At 46.7% G+C, this 25,193-nt stretch overlaps 1 protein-coding gene across 1 annotated transcript in view; it reads left to right on the top strand.

Annotated features, from left to right (window-relative positions):
* Positions 1–22,816, top strand: part of FOCAD (focadhesin) — a 1,081,710-nt gene extending 1,058,894 nt beyond the window's left edge. Inside the window, exons 43-44 of the mRNA XM_069239095.1 lie at positions 1,116–1,191; positions 22,448–22,816. Of these exons, the coding sequence (XP_069095196.1) occupies positions 1,116–1,191; positions 22,448–22,521 (150 nt within the window). The 3' untranslated portion in view covers positions 22,522–22,816. The remainder of the gene's footprint in view (positions 1–1,115; positions 1,192–22,447) is intronic.
* Positions 22,817–25,193: the final 2,377 nt, after the last annotated feature.

The raw sequence follows: 25,193 nt of genomic DNA, 5'->3' as shown, positions 1-25,193 counted from the left end.
TAATGAATGAGATGCGTTGTATTTTATCATGCAAAGCTCTTGGAACAAGAAAGGTCCCATGTAGGATCTTTTTGAAACCACTGGGATTCCTCCATTGTTTGATTGTGTGCAAGCCATGGTTCTCTATAAAGTAACAAACCACTACTATCTTTCAAGTAAGGTTTAGGAGAATGTACCATTTTCCTCCTCCAAAAACATTGAGGGGGTCATTATAAACCCTGGCGATTCAGCCCGCCATGCCGGTGGTGGGTGAAAAGACTGTCACCGGCATGGCGGGCTAAACCGCCATATAATGAAAACATGGAGGGCCGACAGGCAGCCTGACGGCAGAGGGAATCATTATCCAACAGGGCAGCGCTGCTGCCCCTCGGATAATGATCCCTACTGCCACCAGCCCAAAGGCTGGTGGAAGGGGTGCTCCGGAGCCCCCCTGGGGGCCCCTGCACTGCCATGCAGTTGGCATGGGCAGTGCAGGGGCTCCTGTGAAGTGCCCCATCGCACAGGTCCCTGCCCGATTTACGGGCAGTGATCTGCACGATGGATGCAGCTGCACCCGCCGCACAGAGACATTGACGCCGCCGGCAATGTCCCGGCGAGGCATTCTGCTGGGCCGGCGGGCGGAAACAATGTTTGCACCCGCCAGCCCAGCAGACTGTACATTATTCCGCCAGCGGGGTCCCAGGGAGGCTGGCGGTCACTTGAATGAACGCCAGCATGAACACAGTGGTTAAAACCGCTGTGTTCATAATGAGGGCCTAAATGTTTAAAAAGTTCTACACATTTGTGTGGGATTTTTTTGTATTTCTTTATTTTGCAATTTTCCAAAAACAACCAACACAAATACAAATGTTACATTTTGCAAACCATTGTTGCATTATCTTGCTCCCCTAGCCACCTTCTATAACGTATTTTGCAGTACATGGTTATACTTTACAGGGGCCTTCCATTAGTTGTGGGCTAATTCAGTTGGGATATTTAAAATGCATTACTAGTTATGTTAAAAATGGGTGGAGAGTTACTAATCATCTTTTTTGTCAATACAATGTATTGCAGGAGGAGTTAGATAATGGTGTTATTCTAATGTTGTGCATGTTCTGCTTTTTAACTCACCTCAGTTTATAGACTGGCTGTTTAATATACTGGAGAGCCCCAGGGATACCCTTTCAGAAACATCCAGGGAACTCCTGAAAGGTAATGGTTTATTGGAACTTTTTAAAACTTTTTTAAATGTCATTTTCTCATAAGCAGTCGATTCTAGTGCAAATATGCTAGCTGAAAGTTTGCTACTAAACGTAGATTTCACTTACCTATGTTTTGCTCGATTACATTTGTCCTATGTTTATTACTTAAGTAATGGTCTAAAACATCAAAATTGTAATGTCTTGCTATGGTTGAGGATCATGCCCCACAAATAATTTCAAGAAATCAAATTTCCAATATAATACTAAACAAGAAAAATCATTGCACATGGAACTACAGCGTTGCTTTCAAATGTTTCCTTTGTTTTTTTTCCAAAAATGCTGATAACACTACTTGATATGTACAATGCAGTAGCTTTAATTTTCCAACAAAATTGTTTCACAGTACCGGTTTCAAACAGGCTTACAGTTCTCATCACAGGAAGTACTGCCAAGGTGCCCCATGTCATGTGTAAGTTATCCATTCTAGGGAAGTTACATCTTCCACATTTCATAGACAAAATATGACTGGATGAACTTCTAAGAGTTCCAGAGAGACTTCTGTTTCTATAAGTTTGTAGGAGAAGCAGTGGGTAGATGAGGCGGTTTTCTGGTTCTCCAAAAGGAGAATAACACACTGAGAATGGAAGTGGAGCCAAATTTGTGGTCCAGTAGTTTTTTGGCTAGCCGCAAGGAGAATGGAGGTCTTTAAAAAAATGAACAAGATTTAAGCTAATTGGTTTACTAATAGTCGGAGGCCAAGAGAGACGAAGGTCTTGGTAAATGATGCTTGCTCCCTGCCAAAGGACCTAAGTGTGGATTTGTAACTAGATATTTTGATTGTAGCCAATACTTGGCTCTCATTTGAAGCCATCTCATAAGACTTTAAGGTATTTAAAAATGGATGCACACCTGGTAGAATGGACGGGTTGAAGTGGCATTTTTGTATAAACAAAATGAATAACTATTTCATTCATAGGTTTCTAGTGTTGAGGAGATACTCTCAGCATTTGGTTGTCAATTTTGTAATCTCCATTGTCTACAGTATCCTCACTGTTAGTATATTGACCAAAAAGTTGGGATAAACGTTCTTTGGATTCTTTTCACAGCTAGTTTCTGTATTTAAGAGAGCATTTCTGACCGTGCCCTCAAAATTAGTTACTGAGCTGATCAGTCATATTCAGGCAATCGGATTAATTCGGAAGTTGACAAGCCCAAGTCATTAAACAGGGCATCTACTTGATCTGGCCTTTGTGCCTCCTGATTTTATTAAGACTGTATCCTTGGTCTGTTTGCACTGGGTGGACGATATTGGATGTTTTCTTCAAAATCTCTCGGACTTAATTCTACCCAAAAGCCAAACCCAGTATAGCAAAAAAGTACGCAGGAATTTTACTAAACTCATTGTTCACGGTTTGAGGTCCAGGCTGCTCCCTGGACTCGTCATACTTTTGCTGGAGCACTTTCAGGTTTACTGCCTGGCTTACTTCCCGTTTTGACCAGACAAATAACTTTAAACCATGAGTGTTTGTTTAAAACTGGTGTTTAGGTTTTCGATGACTTAGCTGTGCAGAAATCCAGAGTGAAAAAGACAGTCCATTGCAACCTGAAAGCGCGGGAGAACCACAATTGTTTTCATATCATACAAGCTTGAAATCTGCACAACACATAACCTGTTTTTTCAGGGTGTCTTAAAACTGCAATTAATTAGCAGAGAAATAATGTTACCATGTAATTAGCAACCTTAGCCACATCGAGTAACTCATTTGCTCTAACTCAGTCACTCTGTGGTCAGCTGTCTAACTTTCAAATATGATTCTTAAGGAATGATATTTTGCATTGGTTAGTTTCCAACCCAGTTGTTCTGGGTCTTCCTGCACCAGTTTCGAGCCAACAACTAAAGAATGGTTCTGGTTCATATTGTTCACTCTGAAATCAGACTCTACCTGGTCTCTTGCTCGGTGTAACATTTGCAACGATTAAATAAACTAATCTCCTAGTTTTTTAATTATTTTAAAACCCTGTCATCTGGAACTGGTACACGCTGTATTTAATGCATCAAAAGTAATCCCTTTGATAAAAATAAATATCTGCTGACTGAAAGTTCCAAGATAGATTTTGTCTTGTTCCGCGGCTGTCACTGCAGCCAAATTTCTTGAAGATCTCAAAGGAGTTGGATCGTTTTCATGTTATTGGCATGAGAGGTTAAATGGAATAGTTGTCTCCATTCATGTCCACGTCAAAAATCCTCACTTGTGAGTACTAACTGAACTCCTCTCTGTCCCTCCGCCTGTGCAACATCTGTGTTGTGCCTCTGATTTACCTCCCCTGCTCCTGAAGTCTCCTCATTTACATTTGGACTCATGACACCCAAATCATCTTTTTTTAAAGTTTCCTTTATAGGCTTTTGAAATTTATACATTGTGGATGTCAATCCAGTTACATGCAAGATGTCATACAGCCTTAGTTGCACTGGCGTACAAATGGGGAGTGAGTAATGTGGCATGGAACGGATCTACCCACCCCTGATGTATCTTACAAATCATCCCAGTTAGGGGTTACCTACCATTGCTGCCTTAATCATGTTTGAAATGCAATCCTCCTTTGTGCAACTCTCACCAATGAAAGAGTAGTAAACACAAGCAATTGCTCAGTTGAAAACCTAATGGAGTTAGTTGCCTGGTCATCGGGAAGACAATCAGCTTCCCACCGGGCACTATGCTTAGCAAGGGACAATTGATGCACTTGGTGGGGGGCTGAAAAAGACCAGGGGTGTTCCCACAGGCGTTCACACCAGTAAGAGGTCATATCCATCATCTGCCATTGCCCCAACCTGCCAGGGCCTAGTGGTCCCGATCCAGAAAACTGACTACCACCAATACCCATAAGTCTGCGAGAAATCACTTGCAGACCACCCAATATTCCTCTGCATGCAGCACTTCTCCCTCTGCCAGGGCCTAACTCGTCACCTCTTTTTGCCATCGACTGTGTGGGGTTCCCTGAGGAGATTTCCAATGGTGTGCGATATCTCCGGGCAATTCCAAGAGCTGAATCAAGGAACCTATTGCCTCCCTGTTTCTCTATTTAAGGTTTATACAATCCTGTGACCTGCATCCAGAAGCGCTCAATGATTGGGCAGCTCCACACCATGTGAAAAAGATTTGCATCAACCAAGCAGCATATGGGACAACCCAAGTCTGTGGTGTGTAGCATAATGTTCATTCTGTGGGGGGCAAGATATGTTCAGTGCATATAATTGAAATGTGTGAATTTGAATTACGGGTGTACTTATACCAGAATCCCAAGGTTTGATCCCATTCTTTCCCAGAGAATGCCCAGCCTAGCAAGATTTCCCACTTGGCTCGTAGAAAGGGCAGCTCATCAGCCTTCAAGAACAGTGCAGTTTTGTAGAGCCAGGCAATCAGATGTCTCCTCTGCTCAAAAGTTAATAATGTCTGCAGCAGGTAATGAATGGAGGGTTCTGGCTCCAGCGCTCAGTACAGGTGTCATAGTGCCAGCGCCCTGCATGTCAAAAATTGAGCGCCTGGAACACCGCCCTCATCCTCCATTTTCTCTGCTGGGGCTTCAGTGAGCCCAGGGGACACCAGAAAAGCACAAGAAGTTCTGCAGTCCTGAAACTTCGCCAAAGACTTCCAAGGAGGAGAAACTACAAGGGATCCCCGATCTTGTATCTCTCAAATATATGAGCCGATCGTGTGCACATAACAAAGCTGTGTTCCCTTTCATGCAATGTTCCCTGTCATGCAATGTGATCCCTCTCCCTCTTTCTCGCTCAAAGTAGCAAAGTGTTCTACTGCCAGCACATATATAACTGGGGGGGTGGGGGGCGCAACCCAGCCTCATGCCTCGGCAGACCTCAAAAGCAGCAAAAATGTATTTGCCCGTATATAGCCATTCCCAGGCATCCTCATAGAGCAGCCCATCCCATCTGTTCCATCCCTTCCCTAAGGCCACCCTGCGCATGACAGCCTGCAAGTATTGCCCAGCAATGTGTCAAATGCCTTCCGTCAGTCTACAGGAAATATAATTGCATCTAGATGGAGTTTCCTTGATGTTTGATCAAGAATACGATACAAGGATTGGTTATTGTGTGAGGTATTACGTTTAAGGATAAAACTGTTTTGGTCTTCGTAGATCGGTTTACTAGGATGGGGCTGCAGCCTATTTGCCATTATTTTTCTAAGAATATTATAATTCAAATTAAGCATCAACAGAGGCCGGTATGCTGCTGCATCCAAAGCATTGCTCATGGGTTTGGGTATCAATACTATGAGAGCTTCCCTAGTTGTATCCATGAGGTGACCACAATCCATTGCATTAGCATACATTTCTGCCAGTTTTGGAACCAACTGGGAAGCATACGTTCGGTAAAACTCAACCGGCAGACCATCCATCCCTGGAGTTTTCCCACAGGTCAGTTTCTGTATAGCAAATCTAATTTCAGACTCTGTAATTAGGGCCCCCAGTGCCTCCCACTCCCCCTCCGGTGTTCTCAAAAATGCCTCCAGCATCTCCTCCATGGGTGGAGTGCCCTTACTATACAGATCCTTGTAATGGCCAATACATTGTCGAATTCTGCTTGAGTGTAAACCCCGCCCCCGGAGGTTCAGTTATTTGTGTAATATAACTCCCCCATCCCATGGTTGGACAAGCCATGCCAGCAGATGACCAGTATGCCCCCCATCCATGTGCATCATGTTTACGCTTTTCTGCCATTTCAGGAAGTGGAGCCTGCTCTTTATTTCTTAGTGCTTCTTGCGTTCCTCTCTTGAGGGTCTGCCATGCCTTAGAGATAGTCGTACTCTTGTTCTCGAGTCGCCAGAGGTACTCCTCTAGTGTGGCTAGTTTTGCCCAAAGCGGGCGACCCACCCCCACTGACTGGCTGAGGCAATGTCCCTGAACAACTGCCTTGAAGGTGTCCTATTCATCGTTAGTATGGGAGAGTGAGTGCGTGTTCACTGCAAAATAATTTATAATCACCTCAGCCAATGGATCCCTAAAAGTGATTTGTACGTGTGGGCAGGCTGGACCCACGAGTTTCGCTAGGGTTCTTTACAGCACCTCCAGTGTAGGACCACCCACAGAGGATTATGGTCGGACAGTGTCCGACTAAGGTACTCAGCACTGTCAACATGTACAGCAGGACCTGCCAAGCATAGCACCATGTCAAGCTGGACATGCAGGTCATGCACTGGGGAATAAAGGGAGTACTCTCTCAGCCCCGGACTGCAATCACACCACACATCCCGTAGTAACCAGTGGTCCTGCCAGTCTCGTAGACCCAGTGCCAGTCTCTCCACAGGGGAATCTGCTAATGGCAAAGTAGATCTGTCACACACTGTATTTGCTATGCAGTAATAGTCACCCCTCCAGAAACATTGGAACATCAGTGTTCTGCAAGACGACTAGGGAAAGTGCCGCAAGTTACTGCATTTGGCCCACATTAGGGGCATAATTGCTACCAGGTAATGTCCTAACCCCCTTAATCCTTCCCACCACTATCACATAACGACCATCCTCATTGACATGTGTCCTTAATGCCTTCAAAGGGGTCCCCAGTTTAACCCAGATTAACACCTCCTTGAGAAAGCAGAATATCTGGTCACAAAAATCTGACCCCTCTACCTCTTCTGTAACTTAATGATTTCAGTATTCATCAGGAAGGTCTCCTGAAAGAAATCCACACCCACACCTCTACGTTTTAAGTAGGATAGGACTTTAATATCTTTTACTGTCTGAGTCCATTCCCTTTACATTCAATGTAAGAAACGTATAAGGCTATGGCTCGTCAGTCATGGCAAGTGCCAGTGTTGGCGACCCCCTCCTATCCCCGTCCCCCTGCAATACATCAACACACCCATGCATCTCCACTGAGCAAAAACAAGAAAACAGTTCCCATCACCTTGCCCCCAATTTGCAACTGTGCTCCGACCAATACCAACAGCCAAACACACTGGTACAACATAAACTCCCAATGTCAGCACGCCACATTGGGATTTCCAGGTAGGGATGGCTTCATCTTAGTCGGACTGGGAAGCCTCTCCACCACTGACCCCCTCTCATGAAGAAGATGCAGGTTCATATGAATCTGGAGCCAATTTGTCCCAGTAATGCAAGGGTCGTCTGTCTGAGTGGCCACTCAAGCAGCTGCCTGGAGCAGCTGCACCGCTGGCGTTCCCCCACCCACATGGAGGGCCTATACCTCAAGTCTTGAAATGGCCCACAAAGTACCCCATATAGTAAGGCAGCTGCTGTAACATTAATTGTCAATTGCCATTCTGGGGGTGATATGTAGTCCAACTGTAAAGTGTTTTGGTAAAGTGGCAAGATCCAAATGTTCTGGGGAAGTCACTGCACTATCCTCTTCTGAAGATCGATATGATACATTTTGCAAGGAGGGTGCAAAATCCAGCACTGCCTCCCTTTCCCTCTCAGCCTGCTTATGACCTCCCTGTTCTCCCCCTGGCTTTTCAGTTTGGGCAGTTCCCTGCCCTCCATCCATGCTGGCCTTGTAAGATTTCAGCCAGTCCCATCCTGTCTCATGCTGCTGGCGGATCGTAGAAGAACAGCATTTTGTCCCCTAGCATGACTTTGAGGCGTGCAGGGAACAAGAACATAGACTTGATTCTACTGCAGCAAAAGAGGCACACTGGTGACGAACCAGCACAGGTCAATGTGGAAGCTATGTGCCTCTTGTGCTTTCTGCAGTACCAAATCCCTGTCTCGTAATGGAGCAGTCTAGCCACGACAAGCCAAGGGGACACTCCTGTTGGCAGCGACTTCGCAGACAACCCTATTCATCCTTTCCAGGGCAAAGAATTGATGCAGTCCCTGGTGCGTAACGGCCTTCCTCAGCCATGCCTCAAAGAAGGCCCACATGTCTATTCCCTTCTCCTTCTCGGGCAGACCAGCAATCAGCACGTTGTTGCGTCATCTGCACCTCTCAGAATCCTGAGCTCGCCAATTCATTCTGTGCATTAGGTCAGCCACCCTGGTCTGCGATCCCTTAACATTAGGGCTCACTTCCTCAAGATTTTCTGCATTATGTTTCACCTTGTCTGCAGGTTTACAGTGTTCATCTTGAAGTATACCCAGGTATATAGAGACTTTGTCAATTTTACCCTCCAACACCTCCTGGGTAGCAGTCACAGCATTCAGGATCAAGTCCAGCTTATTCAGGGTGCCAGTTTGCTGTTGCCATGCCAACCCAACACTGCCTCAGCAGTCCAACAACGCTTACTCTCTGAACCCTCTCTTGTTGCCTTTGTGCGCCCCATGATGGTGCTCCACACCCTCCCCCCCTCTCCCCTACACCTCTCCACCCCCACCCCCAAGGTTCTGCTCAGCATGTGGAGAGGGTACTGTCTCCCAAAACAAAAACAAAAAAAGAAACAGATGGTCCTCTCTGGCTGGGTGGTCACCTGTGACCCTCCTAGAGGATGGCAGCTGTCATTTGCGTGTCACTTGTCCTGACGGCCTCAGTCTCATTTCTCCACTCAAGCATGATCTTGCCCCAAATGCCCTGTTTAGACAAACTGCTAGGAGAACCACCCCACTAGTTGCAGAGGCAGCTTTCATCCCAGGGCCTTCCACCTCACCAGTCATCTCCCCTGCTATTGGTTCCCCAGGGTAGGGGGCATCCCCGTGTAGCTTGTACGCCCATGTCCACAGTGTGTGCACTAGTCCTCCACAGTGGCCCTTCAGCAGTCCCTCATCTGGTCAGACACCCCTTTCAATACCTTCCCCCTGCTCAGAAGGATAGGTATATCCACTGCACAACCTCTGCAATCCCCCTGGGACTCCCTGCCGATTGTGCTCTTTAATTCATGGTCTCACCTCTCAATCAAGCTGCCGTAGTCGGGGCCATATAGGAGTTGTGGTGATGTCCTCTCAGGGCCCAGTACACTTCACAGGTGCCCACCTATGTCACCAGGCTGGCCCCAAGGACTGCTCAGAAGCCCCCCTCTTGGCTTCGCAGAGCACTGCCACAATCAGGGATCTGGGGCCCAGCCTCTGCAGCTGTCACCCGTCATATTGAGGGCTGTGCTGTCTCCCCAAGAGTGCCTACACTAGGCCACGTGGCCATCTGGGCTGCTTCGGAGCCATTCCACTAACATCCACCGGAAAGCTCAGCCTTCAGATATGCTCAGGGCTCTGGATTAATGCTGGGGCCGGTGGCGGGTGTGGGACCTTCCGTATTTCACCATCATCTTCTTTCACGGCCACACCCCAAACACATAAATCAACAAATGTTTGTTTGATGATTTGGAAGGGACTTTGGTTAATCGCCAACAACCCATGATGGAAGTCATCGAATTGGAAGGATGGATTGGATGGATGGCTACTGGCTCAAAATGACTTCTAATAAGACTGAGATGATGTTGGTTGAGAGTAGGACAAGGCCAGTCAGAGTAAACCGGAGCCCTTAGTTTGGGGGCAACACACAGAATTGTTTTAATGGGGAGAGCCCTTTCTACCACAGTGGCCTCAAGAAACAAATATGAATGCCACATCTGTCATTGGTAGAGGTGCTCACCAAAACAATGTCTAGTTCCATGTATTCAAAATTAGGGCAGAATTTTTTTTAAATTTGCAGTAAAAGGAGACAGTTTTCGGGTTACAATGTACCACTTTACATCTGCTTCAGACACCTTTGTATTGGCAGTGGCAATTGAAGTGGCCATCTAGATTAAAAGTTTTGTTTAGCCTTACCTAAACAATTACTTCCCAACTGTTCTTCATGCTCCACATTAAAACCATATCACACCTTCCTTACATCACTATCACTTCCCAAGCCCTAGTCCTCTCCTAAATGTATACAGCTGTAGCTCACTGTTCTTGTGATTTCATCTGATATGAATGTATATTTATTATTTTATACTTTACTCAACATTACAGGAACAGAAAGAGTATACAGGCATGTACCACCCCCCACCATCACTGCCCTCAGTACATGTATTTATTACATACAGTGCGAAGAAGAATCGCATACAGCTTCTTATATCCATGTCCATCATTCCAGTAATAAAGCAAATCTCTGTACATGTATCGTATTTCCATACTACCTCACGCTTTGTTCAGTTCCTGGACGCATCCTGGATTACAAAAAATGCTTAAAACAGACCCAAAATTTCCTTTGGTCTCTTGGTAAGTGGAAGATTAGTATAGTAGAAGTATAACTGCTCATTACAAAAGGCTGGATCATCTGACCTCATTATTTCAGTTGGAGCTTGGTCCCTTCCCAGGTACAAGGCACCCGTCATTTTGCCAATAACAAAGCCATTTTCGGAGATGGTACTAGATTCTCACCCTCATTACAGAAATAGTGTTGAATACCTCAATGCAGTGTCTGCTTATTGAATGATACAGCCAGGCCAAGTGTATGAAGTTGGCCTCTGATGTGAGGTATCTCATACAGCTTCGGTTTTTCACAGTGAGGATTTAAATAGCCTCAGCAGAGTGTGATATACCTGATGTATACATTTAAATTGTGTTAATCTTAACTGACCATTGGGTGGGAGGTGGCCGCCTGCTTGCATCAATTCCTCAATTCTTTTTCTGTGATCTCACTCCCCAATTCTCACTTCCATCTCGTCTTGGCCTCCAAGGCCATGCCAGAGGTCTTGATTTGCATGTAGAGTATAAGTTGGTAACTATATGTTTATTAGAGATAGTGCTAAAAAGCAATGTCAGTATTTCACAGGGGGCAGGCTAAAGGATAATAGTCCTTACATAATTGGTCTGAGGCAATAGTATGTAAATGTGTCCAGTGCAGTGATTTCCTCCCTAAAAGTTAGATTTGAACATTTTAGAAACTGGCCATGTGGAAATATATCTCCTATCGGAGGGGCACTAATTTTTTGTTGTGCCTGCATGGATAGTCTGTCCTTAGATAGATGTATTAGTCGATAGTGAGTCAGGTATTGCTCTGGGGAGAAGAGTACTGGGCATTTAATGTTCTGCGTATCGAATCGAAGGCCAGCGTACTTGTTACAGTATTTATCTCATATGGATTGCTCTTAAGTGTCTGATTAATTATAGCAGTAAGTGGAGTGGATAGGCTATATCATGCTCCACTGGTGTGGGCCATATATGAGGGTGGATTCAACCAATAGTGAGCAAAGTTGGCTTGTGCACAGTGATAATGTAACTCAAAATGTGGGTCCGCCAGCTCCACTTGCTCTTAAGGTAGTGTCAGAATTTGCCACCTTGCTCTGGACTGTCCACCCGCCCAAGCCAAATAGATCGTGTGTGATTTCAGTGTCTTAAAAAAGTTTGTTGCCTAACAGTAGGGGAAATTATAGAACAAGTAGAGAAGCCTAAGGAGGACTGTCATTTTCATAACGGCTGTCCTGCACATGAATGACGGTGGAAGGTAAATCCATCTTCCTACCTGGTCCTTGATTTTCGCCATAGCCACTCCACAGTTTTCAGTTGTATCAACACCTCTGTCACAGCTTATCCATACTCCCATATATATTAACAGGCATCACATACCATGGGAGGGGGAATTACACCTCCCTGACTTGTGTAGCTGGTGTGAGTGGGAATACAATAGATTTATTCCAGATCATCACTGTACCTGTTAGTGCCTCGTATAATGTAAACTCAAGTATGACTGGAGAATTTGGACTGGGTGGCACAGATGTAAGCTACACAAGTCTGGGTGGTGGAATGTCATCTGCATATAGTGAGACTATAGGGTTCCTAGATGAGAAGCTTAGTCTTCTATTGTCATGCAGTTGCCAAACTGCAGAAGCCAGCAGTTCAGCTGCTATGGCATATAACAGTGGAGAGAGGGTGTTCTTGACGGGTTCCTCTCCCTACAGGAAAGAGGTCAGAAAGAAGACCATTATAGAGAATCCTGGTGGTGGGACGCATGTACAAAAACCGGATCCATTTCACAAAGTACTCTGGCATGCTCGTTTTAGGCAAGACCACAAAAAGAAGTCCTATTCCAGGAAGTCTAACTCATTTGTGGCATCCAAAAAGACTGCAACAGTTGCTATGTTTGAGTTGTCCTGGTGAAGGAGAGCAAATATCCATCTGAGTGTATGGTGCCCAGTGCAAATCCTGTGTGGTCTGGAAGAAGAAGCAGACGGTTGGCTAGTGCCTTTGTCAGTATTTTGATGTCTGTATTAAAAAGGAATAGTGACTGGTAAGAGGTTTGCCAGATTTCAGGGAGTCTGATAAGGATGGTTCTCTGAACAAGGCTGGAAGAGTACCTTTTTCCATTGCCCCACTATACACCTGTAAGAATCAGGGGGCCAGGAAGGCAGAACAAAGGATTTCCTGTGGGAGAGGGAGGTTACATGGCTTGGGAGGGGTAGACTCCCCAAGCCACCGGTATGTTTGAAGGGCACATTTGGTGCCCTCCTGCATAAACCGGTTTGCACCAGTCAAGGGACCTCTAGTCCCTTCTCTGGCACAAAACTGGACAAACGAAAGGGGAGTGACCACTCCCCTGTCCATCACCACCTCTATTGGTGGTGCCCAGAGCTCCTCCATATTCAATCCAAGGTGGGCAGAGGCCCCTGGGAGCATCTGAGTGGCCAGGTCAGGTAGGTGACGTTACAGCCCCCTCCTGATTGTTGATCACCTTGCTAGGTGGCCAATCCCCCTTTCTGGGCTATTTAGGGTCTCTCTCTTGGCTGGGTCCTTAGATTCAATGTGCAAGATTTCAGCAGGGCTCCTCTGCATCGTTTACTTCATCTTCTGGCCATTGGGACTGCAACTGGACCCTCCAGGAACTAACTCCACTCCGCAACATTGTTTCTCTGGCTCCTTCCAGCAGCTGCACATTTCCCTGGCTGTGCAACCTCTGAGGGTGACGAGTCTTCAGCTGCACAAGAAGCAAGAAAGAATCTCTCTTGCAGTAAAGGAGTCACTTTCCTGCATAAGCAGGCACCAACTGCAACGACGACCGGTTACATGGATCTTCTCTCCTCCAGAGCTGCGTGGATCCTGCATCACAGGTGGTGGTCTGAAGTGGTCCCCTTGGTCCTCTCTACCAGCTGTCCAACTTGGGAGACTGTAAGCCCTTGCCTCTCCTTGCAGGACAGTACTCCTGTGCACTGCGACTCTTGCAGCTATCAAGGCTTATTTGTTCCTCCTCCAAGGCATCTTCAGGCTCCGTGTAGCCCCGACCCCCAGCACTCCTTCCTGTGAAGCACCGTCTCCTGCCTTCTGTTCCAGCGACGTGGGACTCCTGTTTGGGTGTGCCTTACTGCGACTCCGGTGCCTGCTGCCAATGGGTTGCCTGTGGGGGCTGCTGCCTATTCTTGTGACTCTCCGACCTGCTGAGGGTCACCTAGGACTCCCCTCCCTGCGTCGAGTCCCCTTGGCCTTGCTGGTCCTCTTCAGCCTTGATTCTTCTTCGTCTCTTGCGTTTGCCAAGGCTTGTTGGTGGTTTTCCAGCACCACTGACTGACTGCATCTCGACAGCTGACGTGGGACATCACTTGCATCACTTCTGGGACTCCTCTTTAACTTATGTGCTGCACGGCTGACCTTCTTCGTCTACCATCGACCTGGTCCTGAATCCACAGAAGGGTGGGTAGCAGCTCCTGCTACAACCGGACACTCAAACTTAAACTGACTTGGTCCCCTTCCTTTGCAGGTCCTCTTCTGATCCACCTTTGGGTTCTTCCAGTCTTGGTTAGGTCTTGCATAATCCTCTTCCAAAGTTCTCCTGTTGGTTTTGGGCAAAACCAGGTACTTACCTCTGCTCTCCTGATCGCTGGGGGTCACTCTGGTACTCCCCTCTTGGGGTTCCTAGTCCCTCAAGCTCCCTTCTACTGATTCCACTTCCTTGGGTGGGGTACTGCGTTTCACATTCCACTTTTTTAGTGTATGGTTTGGCCCTCCCCTAGGCCCCTCACTGTTTACCTGTACTTTTGCCAATGCTTATTGCTTTCTATGCTCTTTACTGAATGTTAATATGTATATAATAGTTTGTTTACTTACCTCCAGTTGGGAGTTTGCCTATTCAGTATTCTAGTATTTGTGTTATCATAATAAAGTGCCTTTATTTTTGTTACACTTTGTGGTCGTTGCTTGTGTGATAGTTCTGTGTGACTATAGTGGTATTGCATAAGCTTTACATATCTCCTGGATAAGTCTAGGCTGCTCATCCACAGCTGCCTCTAGAGAGCCCTGGCTTCCTAGACGCTGCCTACACTTCACTAATAGGGGATACCTGGATCTGGTATAAGGTGATAACACCATGGGTGCTCACCACATACCAGGCCATCTTCCTACAGGTGCTTTTTGTTTTAGCACAGTGTTTTAATAGGCAGTTTCTATCTGTGGCTCCACGATGGGCGCCGAATATAGTCACTGAAGAAACTGACACCGGTGAGGGGATTATATGGACTCCGTCAATGTCACATCAGATGGACGACATCAATAAGGAGTTGGGCAACACCCTCTTCTGACGTGCAGATGTAATACTGAAATTTTTTGCAGATCCAGTCTCATGTCTGGGGAGGATTCTAAAGTAAGGAATCTGCTGCTAGATCCTGTCTCTTCCAGGTAATGTTACTGAAGGGCAAGTACCTTGTTCTTACTCACCTAATGCAAATCACTCTGATTTCTTTCACAAACTTACTCCTGCTATCCTATGCAACCCACAAGCACCAAGCGTCTGAGCTGGTGACAATAACTGCATGCCAGATATAGACATGGACAGGTCCACCCCTCCGGTGGGTGGCGCAGAGATTCGTAGGATGGCACAGCACTTTCAACAGTGGACAGAGAATATGAGAATGCACGATATGTGGCGGTTGATGCTCCTGAATATGAGGGAGTACTTGTTCTACTCCCCAGTTCATGACGTACACACACAACTGGATCCTGTTCCTCTACATTGTCAAGGTATGCCAGCATGCATTAAAAATTAATATATTGCATGCACCAGCTCATTGCTAAATGCCCTACCCTGGGGTGTAGGGACAGAGCAAAAACAAGAATTTGGCAGTTGCAAACAGAGGCATTACAAGAAGCACCACACTGTGACACCATAGCATTACATGTTACGCAATATTTTGAAATTAACACGGGCTCAACCTTGACCAGAGATATAGAGTGGGAGACCCCTAAAGTGGTCATGTGTGGCCACTGTGTTAACACAACATGGGGGTAAGGCAAACCCTGCCTAGGAAACTGTTACATACTGAGTGGGAGTTATGCTGTATTGAGAACAAAACCCTGCAGGAGGCCTCTAACTTGGTCATTGGTCATTTGTGACCACTGCATGAACACAACATGGGGGTAAAGCAAATCCTGCTTAGATACTGAGAGGGAACTGTACTGTATTGAGAACAATACCCTGCAATGGTCCGATAGTGAGGTGTCTTCAAGAGGATAGGTGCACTCATAGTGAACTGCCTGCCAGACTTAAAGCTTCTCTTTAAAGAACACATAGCACGTACAATATAGAGAGCGGGAACACGCTTGTAGAATGCTTGCATGGGTGCTGCTAGAGGAATTACCTTGCGCCCCAATAGATGCAATTCGTACCACTGAAGGGGATATACATAATGCCCAAACAGATATTAATTCCACCTTTGCAGATTATTGTACCCTCTGTAGCACAAAATGATGCAACCATAGACCAAATAAGGGACTTCCTACGAGAGATACAACTCACCCATCTTGATCCACTCCAGTGAATAGAACTAGATAAATCCATACAGGGGGAAGAGATATGTGAGGCCAAAGCACAGATAGCATGGAATAAACCGCTGGGAATGGTTGGTTTCTGTGTAGAATGTAACACAACCTACAGCACACTCCTCACCACACAACTATATGAAGATGCAAAGGACAGAGGCGTGCTCCCAGAAACCCTCAGACAAGCCCTGAGTGTTGTGCTTCCCAAGCCAGAGTGTGACCCACTGGGTGTACTGTCATATCGGCCACTCTCACTATTAAAACTGGGCTACAAAATATTGGGGAATCTGTTGGCTAATAGATTATGGCCAGCAATAGAAAACCTAGTCCATACAATCTAGAAGGGCTTTATAACAGAGCGCAACACATTTCAAAATTTCCAGCCGTTCCTGAATTTGATGGAGATGAACCTGAGAACCCGGAGACCTGCTTAGTAGTGTTGCTTGATTTAGAAAAGGCATTCAACACCCTAGGTTGGATGTATATTTTTGTGGTGTTATAGAGATAAGGAGTGGGGCCAGCCTTTTGCAGTGGGTGAAGACACTATGTAGTAGGTCTATCACGAGGGTTAGGACTTGCCACACAAGATCAGTCTGATTTGAAATACACAGAGGCACCAAGCAAAGTCCCCTGCTGTACCCACCTCATGTTCACACTTGCGATGAAGCCTCTGTCAACTTGGCTGCTCATCGACTAATTGCATATACTATCTCTATTTGAAGACAATGCCTTAATTTACTTACGCAATGCTTATACATTCTTCCTGCCATTAATAGTGATAATGAACAAGTTTGGAGAGATGTCAAGCCTCAAAATTAATTGGCCCAAATCCTGCCTGTTCCAGCGGATTCCAGAGCATCAGCAAGAGTCTGTGATGCACAGCAAACTCATATGGCAATACGTCATATTCAGATATCTGAGGATGAATGTTTATTATGCTGATTTTATAGCAGGGAATCAGGACAGAGCTGAAGATTTGACTTGTTGCTCACTCCCTTTCTGGCTCTCATTGCCACTGTCCTTAATGGGTTGGGTGGCAATATCTAAAATGTTAGTACCACCCTGCCTTCTGTATTTTTCTTATGGCCCTGCCACTTATTCTTCCTAGGCACTTATTCAACAGCCTTCAGGGATTGTTATCTGACTTGATTTCGAGGGACGGGTAGGAAAAGGTTTGCATTACATGTTGCACAATGCCACTTGCCAAACGAGGGACTGTGTGTGCCCAATTATGAGCTGTACTATGTAGCGGCACAATGGCTGTGGCCGATGCGCCCGCTAGGGACTGCCCCAAATGCGGAGGGAAGAAGTCAAATGAACAGGGCACGGCAAAAACATCCTTACTTGGCTGTTGCGCAATACCCAACCACAAACACCAGAAACAAGAGAAATGGTAGTCACATGCAGATGTTGGCTTAAATACATATGTGGTGAGGGTGGGGGCCTCCCACCCTATACCCCCCATACTACCAGTGTGGCCATTACAGATAAGAGACTCTATGGGACATAGGGACACATGCTCCTGGATGAAGACTGGGGTGCTACTTGCCTAGGACCTTGTTGGACTTTTTTCCTTTTTCAGGGTCATCTCCAATCTTTTTGCCTGCTGCTTCCTATTTTTTCTGAACTATTTTTATTGGCTTTTGGACTCTGAGCACTTTACCACTGCTAACCAGTGCTAAAGTGCATATGCTGTCTGCCCTGCTGTTAGACCTGGCAGCTTTTTGGCATATCTCCCCTGTATTTTTGCCTTCTGACCTCCTGGTTTTGCACTCTATTTTTGCTGGTTCATTGTCTCTGCGCACTTTACCACTGCCAATCAGTGCTAAAGTGCAAGTGCTCCCCATATAAATTGTACTGTGGATTGGTTTATCCATAATTGGCATATTTGATTTGCTGGTAAGTCCCTAGTAAAGTGCACTAGAGGTGCCCAGGATCTGTAAATCAAATGCTACTAGTGGGCCTGCAGCACTGGTTGTGCCACCCACATAAGTAGCTCTGTAATCATGTCTCAGACATGCCACGACAGTGTCTGTATGTGCAGTTTTGACTGTAACTTCGACTTGGCAAGTGTACCCACTTGCCAGGCCTAAACCTTCCCTTTTCTTACATGTAAGGCACCCCTAAGGTAGGCCCTAGGTAGCCCCAAGGGCAGGGTGCAGTGTATGGTTAAGGTAGGACATATAGTAATGTGTTTTATATGTCCTGACAGTGAAATATTGCTAAATTTGTTTTTCACTGTTGCAAGGTCTGTCCCTCTCATAGGTTAACATGTGGGATACCTTTAAATCTGATTAAAGTGTAGATTCCCTTTGGGAGCGGATGGACATGTGGAGTGAGGGGTCTCTCAGCTCACAATTTAAAAATACATCTTTTAGTAAAGTTGATTTTAAGATTGTGCGTTTGAAAATGCCACTTTTAGAAATCCATTCTGTGACTCTGCCTGTTTGTGGATTCCCTGTCTGGGTCAGTTTGACAGTTGGGCTGTTCACACCTCTCCTCTAGACAGTGACACAAAGGGGGCTGGGGTGTAGCCTGCATATCTTGATTAGCAATCTGTGTTGGAGGGGAGCGGAGGAGAGGTCACTCACACCTGAAAGGACTGTGCCTGCCCTCACACAATGCCGTCTCCGACCCCCTGGTGAGTGTCTGAGGCCTGGCCTGGACAAGGAAGGATCTTGCAAACACTTGAGACTTTGCTTTGAAGTTTGCCAACTTCAAAGGCAGAACTGGGTATAAGAAGAAGACCTAAAACCCCAGATTTTTAGAACCTTTTGGGAATCAAGAGGAACTTCTACCCAGGAGAAGAGCTGAAGGAGGAGTACTGTCCCTTTGCTGGACTTGCCTGCAGTTGCTGCTTCTGCCTGAAAAGAGTGCAAAGGGAGAACTTTGCTGTGTGTCCTGCTTGAGAAAATTCTCCATGGGCTTGGAGTAGAGCTTGCCTCCTATTTGAAGTCTCAGGGACACCAAAGACTTCAGTTTCCTCGACCTGCAGCACTGGGAACTGTGTGTTTTGTGCTGTCCAAGAGGAGAAACCACCGCAACGCCGCCAACGGCGCCGCTGGCCTGCACTGTGATCTGCTGACGCCGCACGGAGTCGCATTGCCCCGCTTCGCACCGCGACCCTGGTTTCACCGATGCCGTCATCGGACGACTTCACCGAGCCGCTTCTCACACCGCGACCTGTGGGCCCCGCACTCCGGCGTCACCTGCTCACACCACAGCCTGGGCATCCCCGACGACGTCGCTCCTGCTGACACCGGCATCGCTGCCTGCACCGTGGCCTGTGGACACCGCTCGTGAGGAGCACGAAGCACCGTCCCTTCCCGCGCCGCAGCCCCGATCCACCGACGCCAGCACCATCGGCTCCAGTGTCGTCACCAGGCATCCTTGCCTGCACCATGGCCTGTGGACACCGCTCGTGAGGGTCACGAAGCACCGTCCCGTCTCGCACCGCTGGCTTGGGCCTACAGACGACAGCGCTTCCGCAACAATGACGCCGCTGCCTGCACCGTGACCTGTGGACACCGCACATTGCACCGCCCCGCTTCACACCGCAGCCCTGGTCTCACCGATACCGCTGGACGCCGTCACTGAGCCGTTGCCTGCACCGTGACTGTGGGAACCGCACGTCGCATCGTCCCGCTTCGCACCGCAGCCCCGACGCCATCCCCGCCAGCGCACCTGATTTCATCAGTCTGGAGTTTGATCCCCGAGGTGCGTGACTTCAAGGGCCCGACGACTCCTGCACCGACGCCGCTCTCCGGAGCTCACCGCGAGGATCACGACGCCCTGCGAATCCAACGTACTGTTTGTGGCCAGCCTGAACTTTTGGTTTTGTTGTTCACAACGCCATGATAGCACCAGGTGGAGTTATCGTCTTCAAGGAACTGTATTGTTAAGTACATCTTGAAGCATTCATATTTTTATTACTGTATGTTGGATTTTTTATCATATATGGTCTTGTTTTGAATAGATAAATATTGGCTATTTTTCTAAAACTGGTGTGGTGTCCTTTTGTAGTGTTTTCACTTATACTGTTTGTTATGTGCAAATGCTTTACAAGTTGCTTCTTAGATAAGCCTGACTGCTCGTGCTAAGCTACCAAGGGGGTGAGCAATGGTTATCTGAGCGGGTATCTCCCTTATCCTGACTAGAGTGAGGGTCCCTACTTGGACAGGGTGCAAACCGCCTGCCAACTAGAGACCCCTTTTCTAACACCTGCCAAGTGGTGCCTTATCCAGTTCCTGGGGCTTTGACAGGTGAAGCTGGCAGATCAAGACTGAAAATCCAAGCACAGACCACCGTGCGGGGAAAATATTGACGCACCTTCCGAGATGTGGCTGAAAAATGACACGACGCCGCCTTTGTGGCAGAAATCGACGCTCCACCAGCATCACGTCTGGAAGATCGACACACTCAGCTGGAGAAACGACGTGCAACACCTGCTGACGAAGGCTAATAACGTTGCGGTTTTGGTGATACTGTGCGGCAGGATTTTCGCCGCAAACCTTGTTGGGTGTGGAAAAACAACGCAACGCCTGCCTGGACCCGAGTGCTTGCTCAGGTAGACACATCGCTCCCATGCAAGGAAGAAAAACGACGCACGTGGACGAGAAGGAGAAACGACGCACGGTCTCGCTTGCGGGTGAGAAATCAACACATCACTAACTTTTTTCGACGCACACTTGCCCGTGCATGTTATTTTTACGCTACCCAGGTACTTTTCAACGCTAGCAGTGTTTTTACTGTTTTCTCAAGGATTTAAGACTCTTTTGCTTTTAAAATTAGTAACTTGTGTATGTTTGATTTTTGTCATTTTGGTCTTGTTTTGTTTAGATAAATATTTCCTATTTTTCTAAACCTGTGTTGTCATTTTGTAGTGTTTTCACTGAGTTACTGTGTGTGTTGGAACAAATACTTTACACCTAGACTCTGAAGTTAAGCCTGCCTGCTCGTGCCAAGCTACCAAGGGGGTGAGCGGGGTTAGCGGAGGGTGATTCTCCTTTACCCTGACTAGAGTGAGGGTCCTTGCTTGGACAGGGGGTAACCTGTCTGCCAACCAAAGCCCCCATTTCTAACAGACCTCTACAATGAGGAGCAGTGGCGTAGCGTGAGGGGTGCAGGGGGGGCCGGCCGCACCGGACGCAACATCTTGGAAGAGACTAAATCCACGGGTTAGGGGGCGCAAATTACTTGCCTTGCCCCGGGTTAGGGGGCGCAAATTACTTGCCTTGCCCCGGGTGCTGACAACCCACGCTACGCCACTGATGAGGAGGAATTAAGGTCATTCCAAGACCTCAGGGACACAAATGGGATACTGCTGGGTCAATTCCTAGAGTACAGTACTATTCAACATATTATCATCACCCATTGTGGGCAGGGATGTACTGAGCCTCTGCAAATTATACTAAATTACTGTGAGTCACGGAAAGCTGTTTCTGTATTATACAACAACACCTTGCAGGCACAACATTACAAAACAGAATGGCCGTCTAGAGATCAACTGATCTGGGAACCGTACTGATCAACAAACAATGGGTGTGTGCTAATCTACAAGTGAATGAGATCTCTAGAAATCCATAGTTCCGTTACATACAACTTAAATATCTACACCAGTCCCATTTGACACCAAAGCGCATTCAACACGTTTCTGGGGGCCGCATGGAATGACATCAGAATACCGGTTTCTGTCATATGGTGTGGGAATGCAAGGTGCTTCAACACTCATGGAGTTGAATGGCAGGGATCATATCAGAACTAGTAGACCGCATAATACCACTCACCCCTGAATTCTGCCTTTTGGGTCTGAGACCTAAAACCAAGGGGTGTGGGGGTGGCAGATAAATCCGCTGGTTTATTGACCTGGCCTTGGTACTTTTTAGGAGGCAGATAGCAATGTCCTGGAAGACCAGTGCCGGCACCTGACACGAAGTGAGTGCTGGCTACAGGAACTTTTGAACTGCGCTAAGGTGGAGTCAGACGCCAGTACCAAGACCCCATTCCTGAGTGGAAGGGGTCCAATTGTCATTAACTGGAGCATATATGTCACGAAATTGGAGGCCGAGTGACGTAAGATCACCCTGAGAAGGGAAATTATTCTAATCATGATTGTTATATAACAAACAGTTTCATCATTAACACCTGTGAAAACTAGAAACTTTATTATTCACTCTAGATGAGATTCCATTATGTGCATCTTCTGCAATTTTAAATACGTTTATTTATATGCTCTGTGGTTCAATATAGGTGATGGAGGATGATCAGCCTACGCCTAGTGGGGGAGAGCTGTCATGAACGTGTGGCTCAAATACCGATGGCAATGAAAGGGCATGTGCCCACTTTGTTCGTTTTCTTATTTGTACATTTGGCTAAAGTCTAATAAATAACTATAAAAAGAAGCTATGTGAGACTACTCTAAAAGCAAACTAGGGGCACCCGAAGTTACCCCTGCACACTCGCTCTGTGAAATATTAGACTGAAAGTTTCAAAAGAGCCAGCTTCTTTGTAATATTTGTTCTTTATGTAGTAGTCTGCGAAGTTCTCATAATTTAGACATGTGTTTGTTTTTGTAGCTTCCCTTCTGGGTCTCCGATTTCTCCCGGAATTTAAAAAGAAAGTCGTGTGGACCAAGGCCTATGGCTGGTAGCCAAAGCAACAGTGAACAGTCGTCTGACGCAACAAGAGCACTGGCAGTGATCCATGCAGTGGAGATGTTACACATGTACTGAAGCAATCGTTTAAATTAATGTTTCCAGTAATGTTAAGTCATTATGTTACAATCACAGAAGACATGGAAGAATTCTTCATTGTTTAAAGGAGACTGGACGGTACCTATGGCAGCGCAATAGGTCATATCATGCGCTTTCAAAAATCCCAGTTCATTCACTTCTGTATCTTTGAACACAGGATATGCGAGCGTGGATAATAAATGAGCAGAAATATTTGTTTCTCTTTTTCATCTGGATTGTCTGACTGAAATGTAAAATACAAATGATATTCAGGTTTTAATACCACAGAATCAGATGTGTTCTGGCCTAGCTTCTTTAAAGGCATGTCCTTTTTTCCCCATTCAACAAACACTCATAGTTTGGATGTTTTTGAGATGGTATGTTCCGAGATAAGGTACTTGAAGCGTGCAACACTATAGTCTCGTGGTCTGATTTATGCTTTGACAGAGCTGCCTCTGCCAGTATAGAAAAAGACATTAAGGCGGTCGCCGCCCGCCATGCGGTTACCACCGAATGACCGCACCGCGGTCAAAAGACCGCGGCGGTCATTCCAACTTTCCCGCTGGGCCGGCGGGCGACCGCCAAAAGGCCGTCCGCCGGCCCAGCGGGAAAGCCCCTGCAACGAGGAAGCCGGCTCTGAATGGAGCCGGCAGAGTTGCAGGTGTGCGACGGGTGCGGTGGCACCCGTCGCGATTTTCACTGTCTGCAAAGCAGACAGTGAAAATCTTTGTGGGGCCCTGTTAGGGGGCCCCTGCACTGCCCATGCCAGTGGCATGGGCAGTGCAGGGGCCCCACGACACCCGTTCCCGCCATCCTGGTTCTGGCGGTGGACACCGCCAGAAACAGGCTGGCGGGAAGGGGGTCGGAATCCCCATGGCGGTGCTGCAAGCAGCGCCGCCATGGAGGATTCCCTGGGCCAGGGGAAAACCGCCGGGAAACCGCCGGTTCCCCTTTTCTGACCGCGGCTTTACCGCCGCGGTCAGAATAGCCCAGGAAGCACCGCCAGCCTGTTGGCGGTGCTTCCGCCGCCCTCCGCCATGGTGGTCATGGACCGTCAGGGTCGGAATGACCCCTAAGTCTGCTACCCCGATTTACTCCATAGATCAAATTTAGAGATGACCGCCTGTCCAGCAATCATCTCAGTACCTTGAAAGTTACTGCCTCCACAGCAGTTCCCTTCAAGATACAAAAGGCTTTTTTGTACGGGCGCCGTTTCTTTTGAACACCATCCACCAAATATAACAGTTTTTGTTTTTCAGACGCATGCTTCCAAAGCAGGAGTCTGACTCCGAAAAACAAAATACTAATGGCCCACTTTATGGGAGTTTTTCAGTTTGTCACCGCCAGGCTTTTCCTGGTGATTACAGCCAGAAAAAACTTCCCACTGTCTGCACTAAATAGACCAAGCTGTATGATGACTTTACTTTGACAACCCCTACTCCTTCAGGCCATGAGAGTGACCGTTCCATTTACGGAGCCAGTGGGAGCTCTGTGATGTAAAGCTTACAGTCAGCCTGTCTCAAAATGAGGTGGACAGATGGACAATTTGCGCACACGGTACTCCCTGACATTTGTAACAGAGTGCCCTGTCTGCCAAACTCTAACTAAAGCCCTTGGTGTTGATAATTTCAAGGCCTAGCCAGCAGCTAACGTGATGCCTGCCTCCACTGTTGTTAGTAAATGCTAATGTCCCATGCAGTGTTTCTGTAAGGAAATGGGATTCATTGAACAGCAGTATCTCTAAGATTGTATAGTGCAATATTGTATTTCCAGTAAAATCTGCCTAATAAATAAAAGAGTGGACATGAACCTTACACACTTTTCTGCTTGAAGGTACATTTTTAGACACTACAGATAGTGCTCCTAATAGGAAAGCTTCCCTGCACTATGTCCCAAGGATACAATTAATCTCAAAAGTTTATTACATAAAGTGCTCTTTCTGTTCGCTATCATTACTTTAGCATCTTCAACTAATCCATTCTAATAACTTCTCACCACCAGTAACTTTAATTTCCTCTTGATGTCGCAAAAATAAATTGTGTAAATTGCAGCTGCCTAGCCATTCTCATGGCGTTGAAGTGTCGCATTTCCTCCCATACCACTGTTGTTTGCTCCCAATTTTCAGACACTGGTTGTAGCCACAACAGGATATTTAGAAACTGCCACTGGCACCAGATAATCATATGAGTCTGCATCAATTGAGCCCTCAGTGTCCAGCACTCCAGATAATCGAATTCCACACCTTCAGTTCCATATGCATGACACAACACAAGATCCAGCATCAGTTAGACTGCCATCTACAACTAATCCTCCATCAGTAAGTGACTGCAAATACATTATTTCAGTAATAGAAAGCTGAATACATTAAAAACCGGGACGCAATTTGAGTATAAACTCTGCATCCACATCACTGCACACAATTTCTTTCAGCCCTCATAAAAGCAACATAAATATAAGGGCAATTTCGAACTTTGCTATTCTGATGGTGGCGATTCTGTTACTCCACCGGGTAGAACTTGCTAAAGCCTTCGACTTACCAACAATAGAGTAATGTACCATCCTGTACAACTAGAGGCAAATTAGAAAGCTG

This window comes from Pleurodeles waltl, chromosome 1_2 (genome assembly GCF_031143425.1).
Source record: "Pleurodeles waltl isolate 20211129_DDA chromosome 1_2, aPleWal1.hap1.20221129, whole genome shotgun sequence".
Taxonomy (NCBI): Eukaryota; Metazoa; Chordata; class Amphibia; order Caudata; family Salamandridae; genus Pleurodeles; species Pleurodeles waltl.
Note: the sequence above shows the minus strand (reverse complement) of the source record. Positions and strands in the feature narration are given on the sequence as shown.